The 16,623-nt window shown below is 47.0% G+C and overlaps 1 protein-coding gene across 3 annotated transcripts in view; it reads right to left on the bottom strand.

Annotated features, from left to right (window-relative positions):
- MCC (MCC regulator of WNT signaling pathway) overlaps positions 1–16,623 on the bottom strand; it is a 386,552-nt gene that overhangs the window by 143,288 nt on the left and 226,641 nt on the right. Inside the window, exon 1 of one of the 3 annotated variants that reach the window (XM_074360458.1) lies at positions 16,323–16,514. The exons of the other annotated variants lie outside the window; for them this stretch is intronic. Coding sequence (XP_074216559.1) covers positions 16,323–16,499 — 177 coding nt within the window. The 5' untranslated portion in view covers positions 16,500–16,514. Of the gene's footprint in view, positions 1–16,322; positions 16,515–16,623 lie in introns of those variants that run through there. 3 annotated transcript variants of the gene reach the window in all.

The following is a 16,623-nucleotide window of genomic DNA, read 5'->3' as shown; positions in this document are numbered from 1 at the left end:
CCAGGGGCACTTGAAGCCACAATGTATGTGGTCTGGTGTGTGTGGGGTGGGGGTTTACAAACCGGCCATACAAACACCCTCTCCTTGGTCTGCACAGCCCTCCTCCTCTGAGTCTGTTTTAAATAGGAATGGATTTAACAGGAAAATCTATTTCCGGATTTCTTTAAACCACCTGAACTCCGGCAGCCCAGGCCTGCAGTAGGCACGTGACAACGGTCTAGCAGTGAGGGTGACGTCCCCCCTCGGCCAGTGCCTTCCGTAGTTAACACTACCTCCTTTTAAACAAAAACAAACACACCTCCTAGCCCACTTCATTGATCTCACTTGCCCTGCCTAGCATCCAAGTTTGCAAAGTCTGCCCTAGAGCAAGACTGTACTTGATTTAAACATAAAAAAATGTTTTCCTGTTTAAGACTGACACCAATATATCACAAAATAAAACAGGCTCCCCAACATCTGGCCCCAACCAGCCATCCCTAAAACATCTCAACTTCCACTCCTTGTTGCTTCTCACCTGTCCCCACATAACCAGTCTGTCCTTTACTCTTCACATGTCCCAAGAAGCTCCGTCCTTAATGTACAAATGTCATGCCCTTCTGTCCCCACTTATCCTTCAAAGTCACCCTCGATATTACCTCCTCCTAGACGCGGACGCCAAGGTCTCCTTGCCAACATTAGAGTTCTTCCTTCTGTGTTCTTATATTGTAAAAATGAAAACAACAAACACCACCTTGAAAATATCCCCAATATGACAACCTTTGTTTCATGCTGCTCAGCCTGTCTGTATTTATACCACCTCATTTAGGACGCATAGCACTGCTATTTGAAAGGCCACATTAGCGTGTATTCACGAGGTGGTTAAAAGCCTGGGCTCTGCAGCCGAGTGCACAAAGACTTGGGTTTCTGCACCAGCTCTCACTGGCTCTGTGATTGTAGACACGTTTCCTCGCTTTCTCTTTACAAAAATGGGATGAGAGCAGTCAGTGGATGGGGCTGTCATGACGATCATAACTTAGACAAGGCAGTCTTTGGCAGTCTGGGGAGACCCTAGGATAGGTCCACTCCAAATTCCACAGTGAGACTGGGGCTTTCTGTAGGAATCCTGTTTGCAGAGAGAGGGAGACAGCACCGGCCTGAGAACACCCCATGTTCCCCAGAAACAGTGCCACCTGACCCAGAGTTGGGATCCTCTGAGTATCTAACAAGACACTGAGAGAGTGCCTATTCCTAAAGCAGATTCAATACCCACCCACCTACGTCCACAGCAAAGAGCCCAGTCCCATTTGTGTCTGTTGTAGAATTCTTCGAATAGGTGTTTGCATTTTACCGTGACCAACCCCCGAATACCCTTCCAGTCCTAACACCCTTTAGAGTCTAAGTTGGCTGCGTAGACCTCACCTCCCATGTGGTAAAAAAACACTCAGCAAGCTCCCAAACACCCTATAAGTGTCATTCAGTCCAGTAGGGATTGTTGTAATAAAACACACGAACAGCAGTGTGTGTGCCCATGACCGAAAGAGGAAAACCAAAGTTCGACGGAACCCACATCGCAAGTCAGGTTCCTCACAGCTGTATTGCCTACGCAAAACAAATCAAGAGACAAAGACCTAACAATGGGGAGATGAGCAGAGCTGGTGTGCGGCCCTGTGTGGGGGGGTGGGGGTGGGCGTGATCCCATTGTCATTCTAGGGATGAGAAAGGAGGAGCAAGTAAACCAAGCCATAAATGAGCCTCTGACTCCCGGGGTTTTGAAAAGGGCATGTGAAAGCGGCCATGCATTATTTAGAGTTAAGGAGGCCGGGACCTCAGATGGGAATTGAAATAACAGATACAGCTTCTACCAAAGCCAGCTTGTCCGGATTACACGCAAGCCTGTGGTTGTTTCTGGATGCCCCATCTTCCTGTATAAATGCATCGCAGCCACGATCGGGTGTTGTCGGGCTTCATGAAAAGACGAGAGCCAGCTGACAAAAGAAATTCACCTCGTTGTTTACCAAAAGGAGGTAAAAAAGATTCTAATTATTCCACACCATCATGAAACAGGTAACCAAGAAACAGAGAATCATGTGTCTGAATTTAGTTTCAAAGGACAGCCACAGTGGCGGCAGGTGTGTGGCTGCTAAGTTTATATTATCAGTAAGTAAATGTGACCAAGAGGCTGAAGGCTTTACGTTTTCATAATCATTAAGTAAAGACGCAGTATGTAAAAAGCAACAGCAGAGGAAAGGGGGAGATCGGGACAGAGCTGCACACACTCCTCAGAGGGCGTGGTGCGCAGATGCCAACTCACATCTAACCTGCACGTCAGAGGTACTGTACACACTTCACCCCATTTAATCATCACAGCAGCCCTTCAGGGAGGGTGCTGTTGATATTCCCATCCTCTAACTGTGAGGGAACTGAGTCTCAGAGGCTGAATACTGTGTCCAGGACCACGCTGGTCAGCCAGTGGCAGAGCCTGGAATTAAAATGTCTGTCTGACTCCAAAGCCCTGCCTTATACTAAGGTAAATGCCGAGCTCCATGGAAGATCAAAACAGAGAACCCCGAAAGCCAGTATTAGACAATGCAAATGAGAAAAGGATACTCAGCAAGGAAAAGTAAATGTGAGAAGAGAAACGCTTGTCATTCCACGGGACCAAGCTGAACTTTTCGCAACAGATTTTCTGCACGCAGAGCCCAGCAGCAGCTTCTCCACAGACGAGGCAGGCTGTCCCTGGGCCCTGAGATGAGCCATTACAGTACAAAGCACCCAGGGGAACGAAGGAGGCACCTGAGCAGAACCTCTTTTGCCTCCAAAGGCCTCCCCCAGCATTTATGAAGCAATCCAGTGTGTGACCTCTGAGCTACAGCCCTTACTCTGCTAGGACACCCTCTCTGAAAGAGGCTGATGTCCTAGATTATGACCTACAGTCAACTGTCCCCTGGAGCAGTGAGACTCTCAGCTGTGTCTCTGGTGGAGGGACTCACTCGAGACCATCCCCTGATTTCACAGGACAGGAAAAAGAAATGGCAGATTTAGCCTAATTTTACACTTAAACAGACGAGAATGGTGCTTGAAGGACCAGATGACTGAAGCAGAGATGGACCACACGGGTCTGTCAGAGACATTCAGCATGCTTATGAGGCAGGTCAACAGCAAGCTCAACCTCCTAACAAGCAGACCCAACCTGCACATTCACCTGGATGCACCCTGCCCTCCTGAGAGGTCCACTGAGGAGCACAGGCACTGGCTTCCATGATGCTATGGCCACTCACTCATTTACTGTCTCTCTGACCGCCACACCAAATTCTAATTAAAAACTAGCATTCTCCTGATTTATTATCTACCTCACTCAGATTCAATGCAACTGCCTTTTCTTTTAAAAAATCCAATTTGTCCCCAAAGGATGAAGATTTGTGGCTACTGAAAGGTCACAGGAATGTTCAGTGGTCTTTACAAGGAATTCCAAATGAAGAGCTCCCCCAATGTCATCTCTGTTTCCTCCCTTTTATCAGAAAAGACTTAGGACACAGAAGAGTACGTAACTATACCATGTACTGCCTACCTCGATTTAGTAAATGTCAACTCTTATGTCATAGCCGCTTCCAGATTTTTTTGAAAGGAAATATCATGTTACAGCTACACCTGAAGACCCCTTTTGTATCCATCCTTGACCCCATTCTCTTCCTCAAAGACAGCCACTCCACTGCAGCTGGGGTGAACCTGCCCTGCCAGGTTTCCAAACAACAGAACCTTCCACACACCTATGAAATTGTTTATCTTTTTTTTTCAATTCTATATGTAGCTTTCTCTTATACATAGCCTTTGATATGTTGCTCCCTTCCATTCACCGTTATAAGGTTATCTATACTGATACAGCAATATTAATGGAGTATTGATCTTAACGGCTTCCTTTTCATTGTCCACAGTCTTTAAGTAGTGTTCATTTTAACCGCTGTGTAATATTCCATTATATGACTATTTCATAGTTTGTTAACTCACTGACTGCTCCAAGTTTCAGCTGCCTTTAGTGTGTTTCCTACTACGAATAATGCTGGGAAGTAGAGTCCTCTATTTGTCCCCCTGTATGTCTCCAGGACATACCTAAAGGTGGAACTGCTAGACCACCTTCAAGTTTCCCAGGAAGCTGCCCACATACTTTTCTAAATCGTGGTACCAATTTTACACTCCTACCAGCATGGTATGAGAGTGGCTACTGGTTTTCATCATGGTAGAAACTGTACAATTAGAGTTTAATTTTTGATAAATGAATGGGTGTGAACATAATCCTTAATTTTTTTTTTTTCTGAGGGGAGGTAATTAGGTTTCTTCATTGACTTCCACTTCGAGGAGGCACCAGGGATTGAACCTAGGACCTCTTGGGTGCTGAGCATGAATTCTACCACTTGAGCTATACACTTCCCCCAACATCAATCTTTAATATTTGTTCCTACTCACATTTCAGTGTGACGAGGAATTTGAGCTTTTGAGGCAGAATGCTGGCTTTGACTCTTGGCTCTATAATCTATAATTCATGTAACACTGGCAAAGTTCCTTGGCCTCCCTAAACTTCAGTTTTCATGCATGTAATATGGTGGATATAAGAATAGCATCTTCCTAGAGGCATTACTGTGATTAAATATTGTGCTTAAAGCACCTGATATAATGTCTGGGACATAGCAAGTGCTCAATAAATGCTAGTTGCTATCATCAACATCCTTATCATCAAAAAGCAGTCTCAAAGTAAAAGCTTACCCTTAAGGTGTAAACCCATTTTACAGGGGATGAAACTGAGCCCAAGAACTTAAAGGGATGGTCCCCCTAGGATCACTGTGACTCATTAAAGCAGAGCCAGGACCAGGTGACTCCATGTCTTCCAGTCTATGTATCACTATGTGGCACTGCCTCACATATCCTCTACTGAGCATATAATCATGCTGCACAACAGTCAGAGAATAAATCAAAGTGAATGCAAATCAGCAAAGCACTAAGAGGCTCTGGAGTGCTGTGGACATAATCAGAATCTAGTGAAATCATGGTTCAAGTTGGAAAAAGATGTATTTTGCATTCAAGGACATACCACCACATTTAATTTTAAAAGGCCAGACACTTGCTTTGTATTAGCTACAAGTTTAATTAAAGTCATTCATAAAGAGGCAGCCCTGACCACCACTGCTGCAGCTGTGTGATGTGCTGGCAGGAGGAGCCTCAGGCTTCCTTCCCAGCAGTGGGCTAGGACAGTCACATTCGCCTTCCTAGGTCCTGGCCTAAACGGCCAGTTTAGGGCCCATGACAGCCTGTTGATGCAGCTGAGCCACCTGCAGCCCACCACCTCTCCACCCGGGCTCTCCCATCAGCATCCAGTCAGCTGTTAAAGTGCCCACGAGGTCCCCATGTTTCCTGCCTAGACAGCTGCTGTGACAGTCTTGGTCAAATTACTGGGAAGTGAGCTAATTGCACAGCTTACAGGTCAGGGGACTAGATGTTAGAGAACTAGTTAGCAGTCTTTTGCTTGCATTTGCAAGGCTGCCCCAAGTCATGAAGGCCTTAACTGGTCACTTGGTATCCACTTCCATGTGGAGCTAAGCAGGGGTAGGGCTTCCAGAAGAACCTGTAAGAACTCTGACATCAGAAAGCTTTAAAGGATGCAAGCCACAGGAAAGAAGGCGCTTGCAACACAGAAAACAAATCTAGGGGGGAAGCTTGTCCCTGAGTCACACCTAAAGAGTGTAGAGCTAGTCAATATCAATTCTCCCTTCCGCTAGTAAAACTCAACATACAGACAAAACCACCACAAAGATCAGGGTGTGGTGGAACCCAGACGCTGCTACAATAATATCCGCCAGGAGCTGGTATAACGGGACAGAAACACCTTAATGGCTCAAGAATTACAGCACCTACTGGGGGAAGGTATAGCTCAGTGGTCTCAGTTCGCACAAGATCCTGGGTTCAATCCCCAGCACCTCCATTTATAATTAATTAATTAATAAACAAACCTAATCTCTCCCCCCAAAATAACAACAACAACAAAAAAATTACAGCATCTAGAGATGGTAAAAGGCTGTGGCAAGGAGGCCTGGGCAGGGGTGAGAGGAAGGGTGTGAAGACACCCACTGAGCCAACTCCTTTCTCTGGGGGCCTGCCTCACTCTGAGAGGCAAAGAAAAACAAAAGATGGCCCTCAAGTTTCAGGATGGAGCTCTCTCTTGAAAACAAGCCCCATTCCTGCATCCACAACCATCTTTAGGGCCAAAGGAAAGTACCCGGAAGTGGAAGAGGGGGATGAAGTGAGGGCCGAGCTCGGGGCTGGCACACAGCAGGCGTGAGCAGGACAGCTGGTCCTCACCGGATTACAGACAGCATTTTAAAGGAGCAGAAATCATCAAACACAAACATTCAGTCACCTCTTTCTGGCATCACTCATCACATTGCACACAGGCTCCTGACCGTCACGGAGGGGGAGGTGGACGCCGCTGCCCTGTCTGTGCTCCCAGTGTCTTCCCACCAGTCATGACGACTGTGGCAGAGGTGGGAAGGAGGTCCACCCCCATCAGCCTCCATGGCAGCTTCCCATACATTTTTTTCCGATCCTTATTCTTCCAGCATCTCAGTTTTTGAGATTTCTTTCCAAGTGTTTACCCTGTTCTCAAGCCACTCTAACTCCCGGTCAGTTGTCTACAGCTCTCATTTCATGTCGGCCCTGGCCTTTGTTTCTGCCAGTCACCGTTCCTCCCAGTCCTTCAGAAGAACAAGGGGGTCCCCTCTCTTTTCTCACACGTCCCTTTCTGGCCCTGGCCCAGGCAGGTGCATCGGTGGTCCTGGTGAGACAGTTTCCCAGACCACAACGTGGGCAAGCAGTGCTTGTCCTGAGCATGACGTCACAGGGTCCGGAGACCACACAGCCCTCCCCGCTGGACAACACTCCCCCACGGCCAGGTTGTCATCCTCAGTGAGCAAAGGAGGGACAGCTGATGGAGGAAAGAGGGACGCAAGGGAAACGAAGGTGACAACCACGGGGGCTCCCTGATCGCACAGTGACACAGGCAGAGATTCCCTCCTTAACTTCGGCAGCACTATTTCTGAGCCGCACCTCTGTGCACATGAAGAACAGAATGGAAGCAAGGTCACAGGGCAAAGGATGATGCCACCACTTTTGGGTTTCTTTTTTATGTGATGGTTAAGGTGACACAAACGGCTGTAGAGGAGCAACTGGGAAGAGCGGCTGGCTGGGGGCCATTTGCACCAGCAAGTGCACATCCACATTCTATTGGTCCCAGGGCCACAGTCCCACCATCTCTGCCCCTCCCTCATGCAACGTCCACCCACCTGGCCCTGAACACAGGCCCACACCTGACAGTGTACCCAGACCTGGGGGTGTTATGATGAGGCCAAACTATTAGATCAAGGCACCTTTTGAAAACCACCTTTGAGCGCATTCTACAGGGCTTCTGACTCAGGAAAGAACATTCTCTGGGAGACTTTGTTGTCAATGATGATAAACCATGAGAGGGAAGGTACCAGTCTCTCACTAAGAACTTTCGCCCTTCTCCTGACCATGAGATTATATAGAAAATTTGTAAGTTAAAAAAAGACACCGTAAGGAGAAAACACCACCTATAGCCCCACCACTGTTTGCGAGGTAGCAGCACCCTGTGCATGCACTCTTAAACGAGGGTTCAAGACACTTATGTGTAAATTTTGACACCGGCTCTGACGCTGACGGTGGGATGCACAGCTTAACAATTTAAGCCTTATACTTCACTTATTTGCAGAAACGAGAGTCATCCCACCTTCCCCGCAGATTTGTGAGGACTAAGAGATGATGCAGGCAAAGCACACCCTCCAGTCCAGACACGGAAGCACTTGCTAAGTGACAGCAGACATCACTAGGAAATTCTCTCATTCATTTAGAATTCGTGTTAGTTTCCTGTGGCTGCTGTAACAAATTACCACAGACTTAGTGACTCAAAACAACACACTTATTATCTTACAGCTCTGGAGGTCAGTCTCGAACCATTTCACTCAGACCAAAATTAAGACTTCGAGAGACTCTGGGAGAGAATTCGTTTCCTCTTCTCTTCCAGGTCCTGGTGGTGACTGGCACTCCTTGGTTCAAGGCCCCTTCTTTCATCTCTAAAGCTGAGGCCTCGCTCTTCAAGTCTCTCTCAGACTCGGATCCCCTGTTTCTGTCATCACATCTCTTCCTTCTGACTTCCATCTTCCTGCCTCCCTCTTATAAAGACCCTTTTGCTCATACTGGGGCCGCCTGGTAATGCAAGATATCACTTCCATCTCAAGACCAACCTAATCACACATGCAAAGTCCCTTTTATCACGTAAGGGAACATACTCATAAATTCTAGGGATCAGGACGTGCACATCCTGGGTGGGGTGCCCTTATTCAACCGTCCAGATGCTCTTACTATATGAAGCTGTTTGAGGGCGGTAACATGAGTATGTTAGAAATATTTCCTCCAGTTTGTCTAAATTCTTTCCACAAAAGTAACATATTTGTTGTCAAATCCCATAGATCTATTCTTTTGTCATTTCTCCCAGTAACTGTAAGCCTAGGAATTCCTTCCATATCCAGTATTTGTATTTGTGTACATGTGTGTTTGACTCACTGTTACAAATTCAAAAACTACCGAAATACACAAGTAAATTCTGCTTCTCAAAGGAAACCACTTAATGGCTTGGGATCCATTTTCCCAGAGTTCATGCTCCTCGTTCACACACACACACGCATTTCTATTCGCTTTTGGGGCCAACCTGCACACCTAAGTCTCTAGCCCAGCTGGGATTTCCTTTAGTGAGTGCTGCATACCTCGGAACTCCTCCTCTGATCCGTTTCTTTTCTAAAGGATGATTAACCAAAGCACTGCTTAGGTAATATGTGATCTTTTTCTAGGAAAGCATGTTTTGTGGATTATTCCTATTTTTCCCAGTTACCCACACGTGGGGATCAGCCACCGCCTGCTCTACCTCATGTCTGCAGGTACCACAGCTCCTGAAAGCCAGAGCACAAGCTGCAGAAATAACCCCTGGCCAAAATTAACCCACATCGAGGACTCATTCTGGAAACCCAAGCCCATTAAGTGACATCACTGTCACATTTCTGGTTTCATGGCAGGGGAAAAAGAAAAATGGTTCTATCTGACAAGTGAATGACTCTGCCTCAAATTTGTCACAGGAAGTCCAGAAATCCAGCAGGCACGCACAGTGGTCACATGTCACTCACTTTTCCAGAGCTTTGCAGGGTACTTAGCACACACAAAACACCCTCGAGAAACTTCCACTGAGTGAAAGGGGAAAACAAGTCCAGCAACGCCCCACAGAAAATAATGTGAGGCTCTTTGAAAGGCCCCCGTGTCACGCGGCTGCCGCGTGATGACCGCTCTATGCACTGGGAAGACTTCTGCAATCTTGAATCCCTTTATCAACAGTCATTTCTTGAGGACCCATTGAGAAAATGAAATCTTGATGCAGAGCAAAAAGCAAATGAAGTAAAGACCTAAAACAGTCACACAATGGGTAAAGGAGCAAGCATTCCTGCAGCCCCAGGGACAGACCTCACTTCTCTGCTTTCTGTGGCAACATCGCAGCCAGGCTGGTGGTTGCATCACTGGGAGCAGTGATGTTTAACTGTGAGTGAAACCAGGTCATTCCAGCTAAGAAGCATCTGTACCCGTTTCTGATGGTGATTATGCCACAGGGCTTCCGAGGGCCTCATGCGGACCAGACATATCAAAGCTTTCGTTGAAGGACGCAGCAAAGGAAGCCAGCTCCAATACTGCATGTAGATCACACTTGGTGTGAGGACAGTGGCAGACCTTGTGAAGGCCGCCAGTCAATCATCACTCAGCAACAGCGGGAACATTCTTAGCAGAATGTGCTCCAAAGGGGACAGCAGTATTTCTCACCATCACCCAGACCCCAGCACCAAACACCAAGAAGGCAGCCACTCTGCCAATGCTCACCAGTGGGCAGCAACTTAGAATAATCAGAGCTCAATGAGTCTCCCTCAGATAATTAGACTCACAATCTGGTTGGAGCCAGACACAAACTGCCTGGATCAATCTGAAATAATTTAGAGCAGCTCAAGACACATTTTCCATGTCTGTATCTGACAGGCAGGTTAAACTCCTTTCTAAGTGTCACCACACCCTTTAATGCACTTCAAATTGCATGTGAAATTTATCACCTGTCTATGGGCTCTGGGCCTGAGAGGCCTGGGACTCTGCCAACCTGACAGAAGCCATAGGCCTAAGGAGGAAGGGAGGTCTTTCCGACGTCATCAGAGCACGATTGGAGGAAAGAGGCTTCAAGAAAAAGCAGGATGGAGGGGGCAGGGGACATCCAAGCAAACATGCCTACAGCCATTTCTGCCTTTGAGATGTTTGCTGGCAGTTGAAAACATTTTCATTTCTCCAACTCCTTTGATCGCGACATTCTCAAGTATCTTTGGCAGCTCCCCAATGCCTATGTTCCAAATGCCACTGTCTGGCCTTAATGGCCCCTTCCTTGTCTGATCCCGCCTCTCTTTCCAGCTCCCTCTGCTCCTCCACATACGGGTCAAACCGGTCAAGTCACAGCTGCCTTTTCCTGCATATGTCACTCCCTCCGGGGAAAAGGCTGTTTTCTCCTCCAGATACTGAAATCCTAGCATCCTTACAGAGCCAGATCGCAATCAGGAGACCCCCATAGGCAGCTCGGGCTGAAGCAGATGCTCCTCCTTTCAATTCTTTATTTGCACCATTCATTTGGCACATAGAGTTTTTCACTGCAGTCATCCCTGTACCTACTGGTGATGCATCTGAGCGGGTCCTGTGCTTCCTCCCTGCCTCCCCTGCCCTCCCTCAATGCCTAGTGCATGAGTGCTCTTAGAATCAGCACTGTCTGGATGAAGTCCCTCCTTTCTGGGTTCTCATCCCATAATGGGGATTGGGTCACGAACTCCAGCGTCCAGGAGGCCAGGCGGGTGAGATATGCGGGGAAAGCGCTGGGTGAGCATTAGGGAGCGGTGGGGGCTGTGGTCAGCTGGAGAGCGCTTGACCCCTTTACCACTGGGTATCTGTCTCCACTCCATCATCTGTTGCCAGGTGGGAATGTGGGCCCCACGTGGCTAGGTAATTTTGCAAAAAAATTAAAAAATCCAAATTATCTAGATTTTAAGTGAAATATTTTGATACGTATGGGCTACTTACTTCTTTTAAAAAAATGCTGTGTAGGTAAATAGAAGCACATCTGTGGGTTCCAGTTGTGAGTCTGGGGCCTGTGATCTAGAACCTCCACTGATTTTCTCTGCAATTCTTTATTAAGGGTGTTTGTCCTGAGTGTAGCAGTGAAAACATAGAAGAGTCTCTGCCTTCAGGGAGTTTGACCTCTAGTTCTGGACATGTAACAAAAACATGGTGACATGAGCAAGAAATGGCAGCATGAACTGATAATGTAGAAATAGGACTTCAGCCTTTCTGAAGTGAGAAGGGTTGCCATGGGCCAGGGGGTCACTGTGACAGGCTTGTTTCTTATTAAAAGTTCTCATTATACCCACTTGGACACAGGCAGTCTGATGCCTCAGACCGCAAGGGACAGAGCCAATTTCTTTTATTTCCTCCTATTTCCCGGGCCATGGCAGGCCAAAACAACCATTAGTGATGGCACCGGACATCGAGGACCTGCTTCGCACGGGGCACTGCCTCTCAAGCACTCTATTTCATTGATTTCAGGGGTAAATAAAGCACATTTATTTCATCACTCCTCCTGGCACCTTAGAGGGAGCATTACTTTCATCACGCTACATCACTTTTTGAGGAAAGAAGAGGGAGGGTGTTAAGGAATCTACTCAAGGTCACAGAGCAGCCAGGAAGCCAGGCCTTGAACTCATGGCCACCGAAACCGCGCGCAGCTGCAGGAGAGGGGACGGGAAGGCATGTGCATGCAGAGAAAAGCTGAGGCGTCACCTGGGTCCTCCTGTCTCCATGTGGCCGAGGGTGCGCTGGCAGGGCCGTGCTGTGAGGACGTGGCCTCAGACACAAGGAGGGTGGGCGCGCTGCAGGGCCCCCTCCTCCTCACGTTTTCATAAACATGAGGCATAAAGCAGGGCTCCCTCCATGTGCAGAAATGCCGTCACCCACAGAAGGTGGTTCCATGTGTTCGCATCTCTGCTGATGTCATTATTCAACTTGAAAGGGTCTGCGCACCTTCCTGAGCTGCGAGACTGGGGGCTGCCGTTCTGTTTCCAGCTTCTCCTGCCACCTCAGATGTTTTAAAATAACGAACCTTGGAGAACTTACGCATTTCTGGAGAGGAGTTAAGAACGAAACCATAGCCCAACTAACCTTTTAGAAGTGCAGACAGATGACAAAATTATTTCTGAAGAAAGCAAAGAAGCAACTGGTAGGAGATTGAGGGGAGAGGCTCGCTGGGTTGAAGAGGCAGGACTAGACTAGTTTCCATGTTGGGGGTGGGCTCACAAGTGTTCACTGCTACACAGAAACGAAAGTGATGGAAGAGGGTCCTGCGTGGACCAGAGATGAGCAGAATAGGAATCAAAGACCATGATTAACCCAATCTGTGCACCTGAGATCCAAAAGTAACTAATAAACTGGATCACACAATAGACAGAATAGACAATCCGTTAAACAGACTGCAAGAAAATAAACTGCCAAGTTTCAAAGTGACCTCTGTGTGCTTTACGCCGGGGACTTCCACCTGGACTCCTGCACCTTGATTAGGATCTGCTGAATCCCCTGAGTGGACACAAACTTGAACGTGTGTGTGTTTTCTCCAGGAGGGAAGTTTGCAGGTTTTCTTGGAAGGATTCATTATCTAAAAAGAATTAAAACTAGGGCTAGAAAGGGCAGGAAGCGAAGCAGCGGCACTGCAGCAGGTACTGACGTCCTGGACCACAGAACCAAGTCCCAGCACACTCCAGGAGACTGTCGGGTGGGAAACCTGCAGGGGCCCCCATGGATGAAGTCACTGCTCCCCAGTGGTTGCATTCGTCCTGAAGAAAACAACACCCAGGACAGAGGAGGATCTGACATCTTGCCAAGGTGGACCCTGCCCTCTCCTCTCCCATCTGCTAAACTTACACAGGAACAACATCCTGGACTTTCTGAGGACAGTCCTGAAACCCAAGGGGAGTAGGCGCACTGCAGGGCCCCCCTCCTCCTCGTGTTTTCATTAACACGAGGCATAAAGCAGGGCTCCCCCTGGTATTTGCCTGGTTTCTTCCAGGTGAAGGTCATTGATTTTTAAAGATAAAGGTGGACATGGATTATAGCAATATACACGATGATGGAAAAGAACATTTGTGTTTACTACTGCTCTGTGTTTAGGTACAAGGTGTATGACGCATTAGAGCGATGACTCCTGCCGGGGGTAAGGACACCTCACGAGTACAAGTGAAAAGAAAAGGAGTCAACGAACTGACAAGGTGGACAAGTTTTAATATGAAACTTGGGAAGTAGAGAAAGACAATTAGGTCAAACTTAAAACCCAGCCACAATGGAAGGCAATACATATGCTAGGTTACCACAGAAGGGGTTTTCAACCTAACAGGAAAAAAATAAAAGGGAGCTGGAGTATCATCACAAATGCAAAGGCTGTGGGGCATGAACATCACAAAACTGAACTTCAGAAGGAAAGGTGACCTCCTATAAACCACAGCCTTGGTGCAAGTGACAGAGCAAGAGGAAGGTGTATCTTGTTCAGAGAAGGGTACAGGACAGCAGCTGTGCGTCAAGATGATGACTTTGAAGTGGAACCCCACGTGACTGTAAGAGCACATCACTGGGGGTCTGCCTGCACACAGCCCCTCACGTAATTATGAAGGCAGAAGACTCTACAAAGGAGGGTTCCTTCCAACACCAACACTTTCTGGTTCAACCTAAAGAAGTGTCCTCCTATACCAACTTCCTCATTCCATTTGCTCAGGCTAGATCTTGGGTCTGCATAGCTGATTAAGCCCAGTCAGAAAACCTCTTAATCATTTCAAATATATAGAAAGGTTGGATAAAACTTAAGAAATTAAAAAAAAAAGTCTAACTAACCTCAGAAGCAAAAGGGTCAATGGCTGAAAACAAAGAGAAATTTCAAATTTCAAAATAAGAGCAATGAAGGGGTTTGAGACTAGACAGGACCACCGCAGCTATCCAGGTGAGACCAGGAAGGAGACTAAAGACCCCGCAGCTGGTGGGGAACCGGCACTGTGCTCCATAAAACTGGGCAGGGGGGACTTTTGTCAGGCTAAACTTTAAATGTATTTGCATGTATTGAACACAAATTAACTTGACCGTGCAATAGACAAAGGGCTAACATTCTACACTGTATAATCTGCTGGTCATTTGGAATACGGCAGCTTACTTAATATCAAACATTTAAATTCTTACGTTACACAGGGGAAAAAAGCTTCCTGTCTGTTCCTCTAAAGTTGACTTGCCACCACATATGCTTGAATCTGGACTTAGACAGGACTGGTCCTCTGCAATCTAGAGTTCCCAGCCCTCTGTAAGTCCAGGGCCCCAGGTTAGATGAAGCCCTAGTCCATGGCTCCTTGCTTGTGACTTACAAAACCCAAGAACCAACTAGTGTTTCTTTTCCTCCTCCATTATTAGTATTGCTAAACAAACTTCTTGCATTTCAGAGTTGATTCTTTTGACATTCTCATTTTTTGAACTTCTATTAAAATTTGAAAGAAATAGTTAAACCATGTTCTGGGTCAGACTGCAACTCTTAAGTTTTAGGTCCTCTTTTACTCCAAAGTAAGTAATTTAATTATTTAGGAAGGTGAGTTTAGTAAAGGTTCATTAATTAGCCTAAGACACACATTCCTTTCTCTTTAAAAAGGGGAAGTCTTATTCTACTAGAGGGACAGGTGACACCAAGCAAGTTTTTACACTTGAGCTAGTTGAGACCAGGGCAGCCAGGAATTAAGTGGTTTCCTGACAGGCCATCCAAGCAACATGCCGTCCGACAGGCTCCACTCATGCCAGCCAGAAAGGAGGTGACGGCAGCAAAGGACCCTCCCTACCCCATTCTCCTCATCTTTCCTCTCTCTCCCTCCCAGGCCTTACTGGTTGTCAACACAACCAATCAAAGAGCAAATGTTTCTTGCACCAAACAGGCCTTCCTTCTTCCATTATCTTCGACAACCTCTGTCCTCCGTCACTAATTTTCCCTTTCCCTGAAGCCACCAAACATCTACTGTCTGCCTTCCTTGCCTTTGACACTGCTGAATAGAGATTAATGGAATTCAGTGTGCAGTTCAGCAAAAGGAAAAAAAAAAAGGGAGGGGTGGGTAATAAGCTCAAAAAATAAAGCCACCCCTATGTTCTGAGACCATCAAGAGGAAATGACTTCTTACTAGTTCCTTTAAAAAAAAAAAAAGGAAAGAAAGAAAAGAAAAAAGAAAGAAAGGACTCACCTAGTCCCAAGCAGTCACTTTTTAATCTAGATTTGCCCAAATCAATTCTCCAGGACTAGTAACCCTCACTGGGGTAGCACCATCATTCAGAGTTGACTTTGCAAGGTTTTCTCCAGGTACTGCCACAATTTTTCAATCTTTTTTGAAAACACACACACACACAATTGTTTACAGATCCATCTCTGTAGTTTTCTTTTCGGACACGTTCATTTTTTAAGTCATTCAGATACGTCTCCAATGTGTGCGGTGGGGACACAAAAACACATGTCATCTACACCCAGCATGCAGCGCGCACACACACACACACACACACACACACACACACGGAGTGCTAATTGTCTGAGGCTGGCAACTAAACTTAAAGCAAAGACCACTTAACTACTCTCTTTTCTTAGAGAGGTGAGACAGTTTGACTGTGCCCCAATCGCTGAAAGCAATTAATACCTTCGACTTTTCTCCCCCAGCCCCAATGCAGACAAAAGTTTGTCATTTTTGTACTTTTTCTAGTGGCACAGAAGCTTCAGAGTAACCATATGGCACTGAAGAAAGAATGGAGACATAACATATTCTCAACTGTGTTTTTCCCATCCCCATCAACAATGCCTGCTCACTGCCAAGTTTAAATGTGATTTAAATTATGCCCAATCTGGAAAATATTTTACGTTATTTGAGTGCTGGCCACAAGTAAAACATATACAATTTCCCTTCTCCCCTTTGAGAACTTTGGAGCCACCAGGTCAGGAGCTCTCTTGGTGACAAGCCCCTTCCCATCAGCGTAGAGAGGCCAACACTCAGGATCGGAGGCTGAGGTCCTGCATTTCACTCGGGGCCTCACTCTTCCACCAACAGGAATGTGCTTAGCTGTGTGTCAGGTCTGTGCTGACTGTCAGACAGATCAGCTTCTCGGCTTCCTACCTTGTCAAGTGCCACGTCCTCCGAGCCCGGCCTGGAGTGGAGTCCTAAATCCCTCGGAGGTGTGGGTGTGGCAGCCGCGCAGTCCAGGGTTGGTCTTGCCAGCCGGCCGCCCAGGCAGTAGCCTTTTAATGAACTCAGTGACTCAGCGGCGTCCCCTTCCCCCCGCTGGCCTCCCATCTCACTCCTCTCGATCGATCGCAGTGATGCCCATGTGACAGCACGTAGTCTCCACCGAGACTAATCCCATATCAATAAGAGCTTTCAGCACGACCCAGACCAGATTACTCTGTCTCACAACCAC

The sequence above is a fragment of the Camelus bactrianus genome, chromosome 3 (assembly GCF_048773025.1).
Source record: "Camelus bactrianus isolate YW-2024 breed Bactrian camel chromosome 3, ASM4877302v1, whole genome shotgun sequence".
Taxonomy (NCBI): Eukaryota; Metazoa; Chordata; class Mammalia; order Artiodactyla; family Camelidae; genus Camelus; species Camelus bactrianus.
The sequence above is the reverse complement of the archived record's forward strand: the minus strand, read 5'-3'. Positions and strand labels throughout refer to the sequence as shown.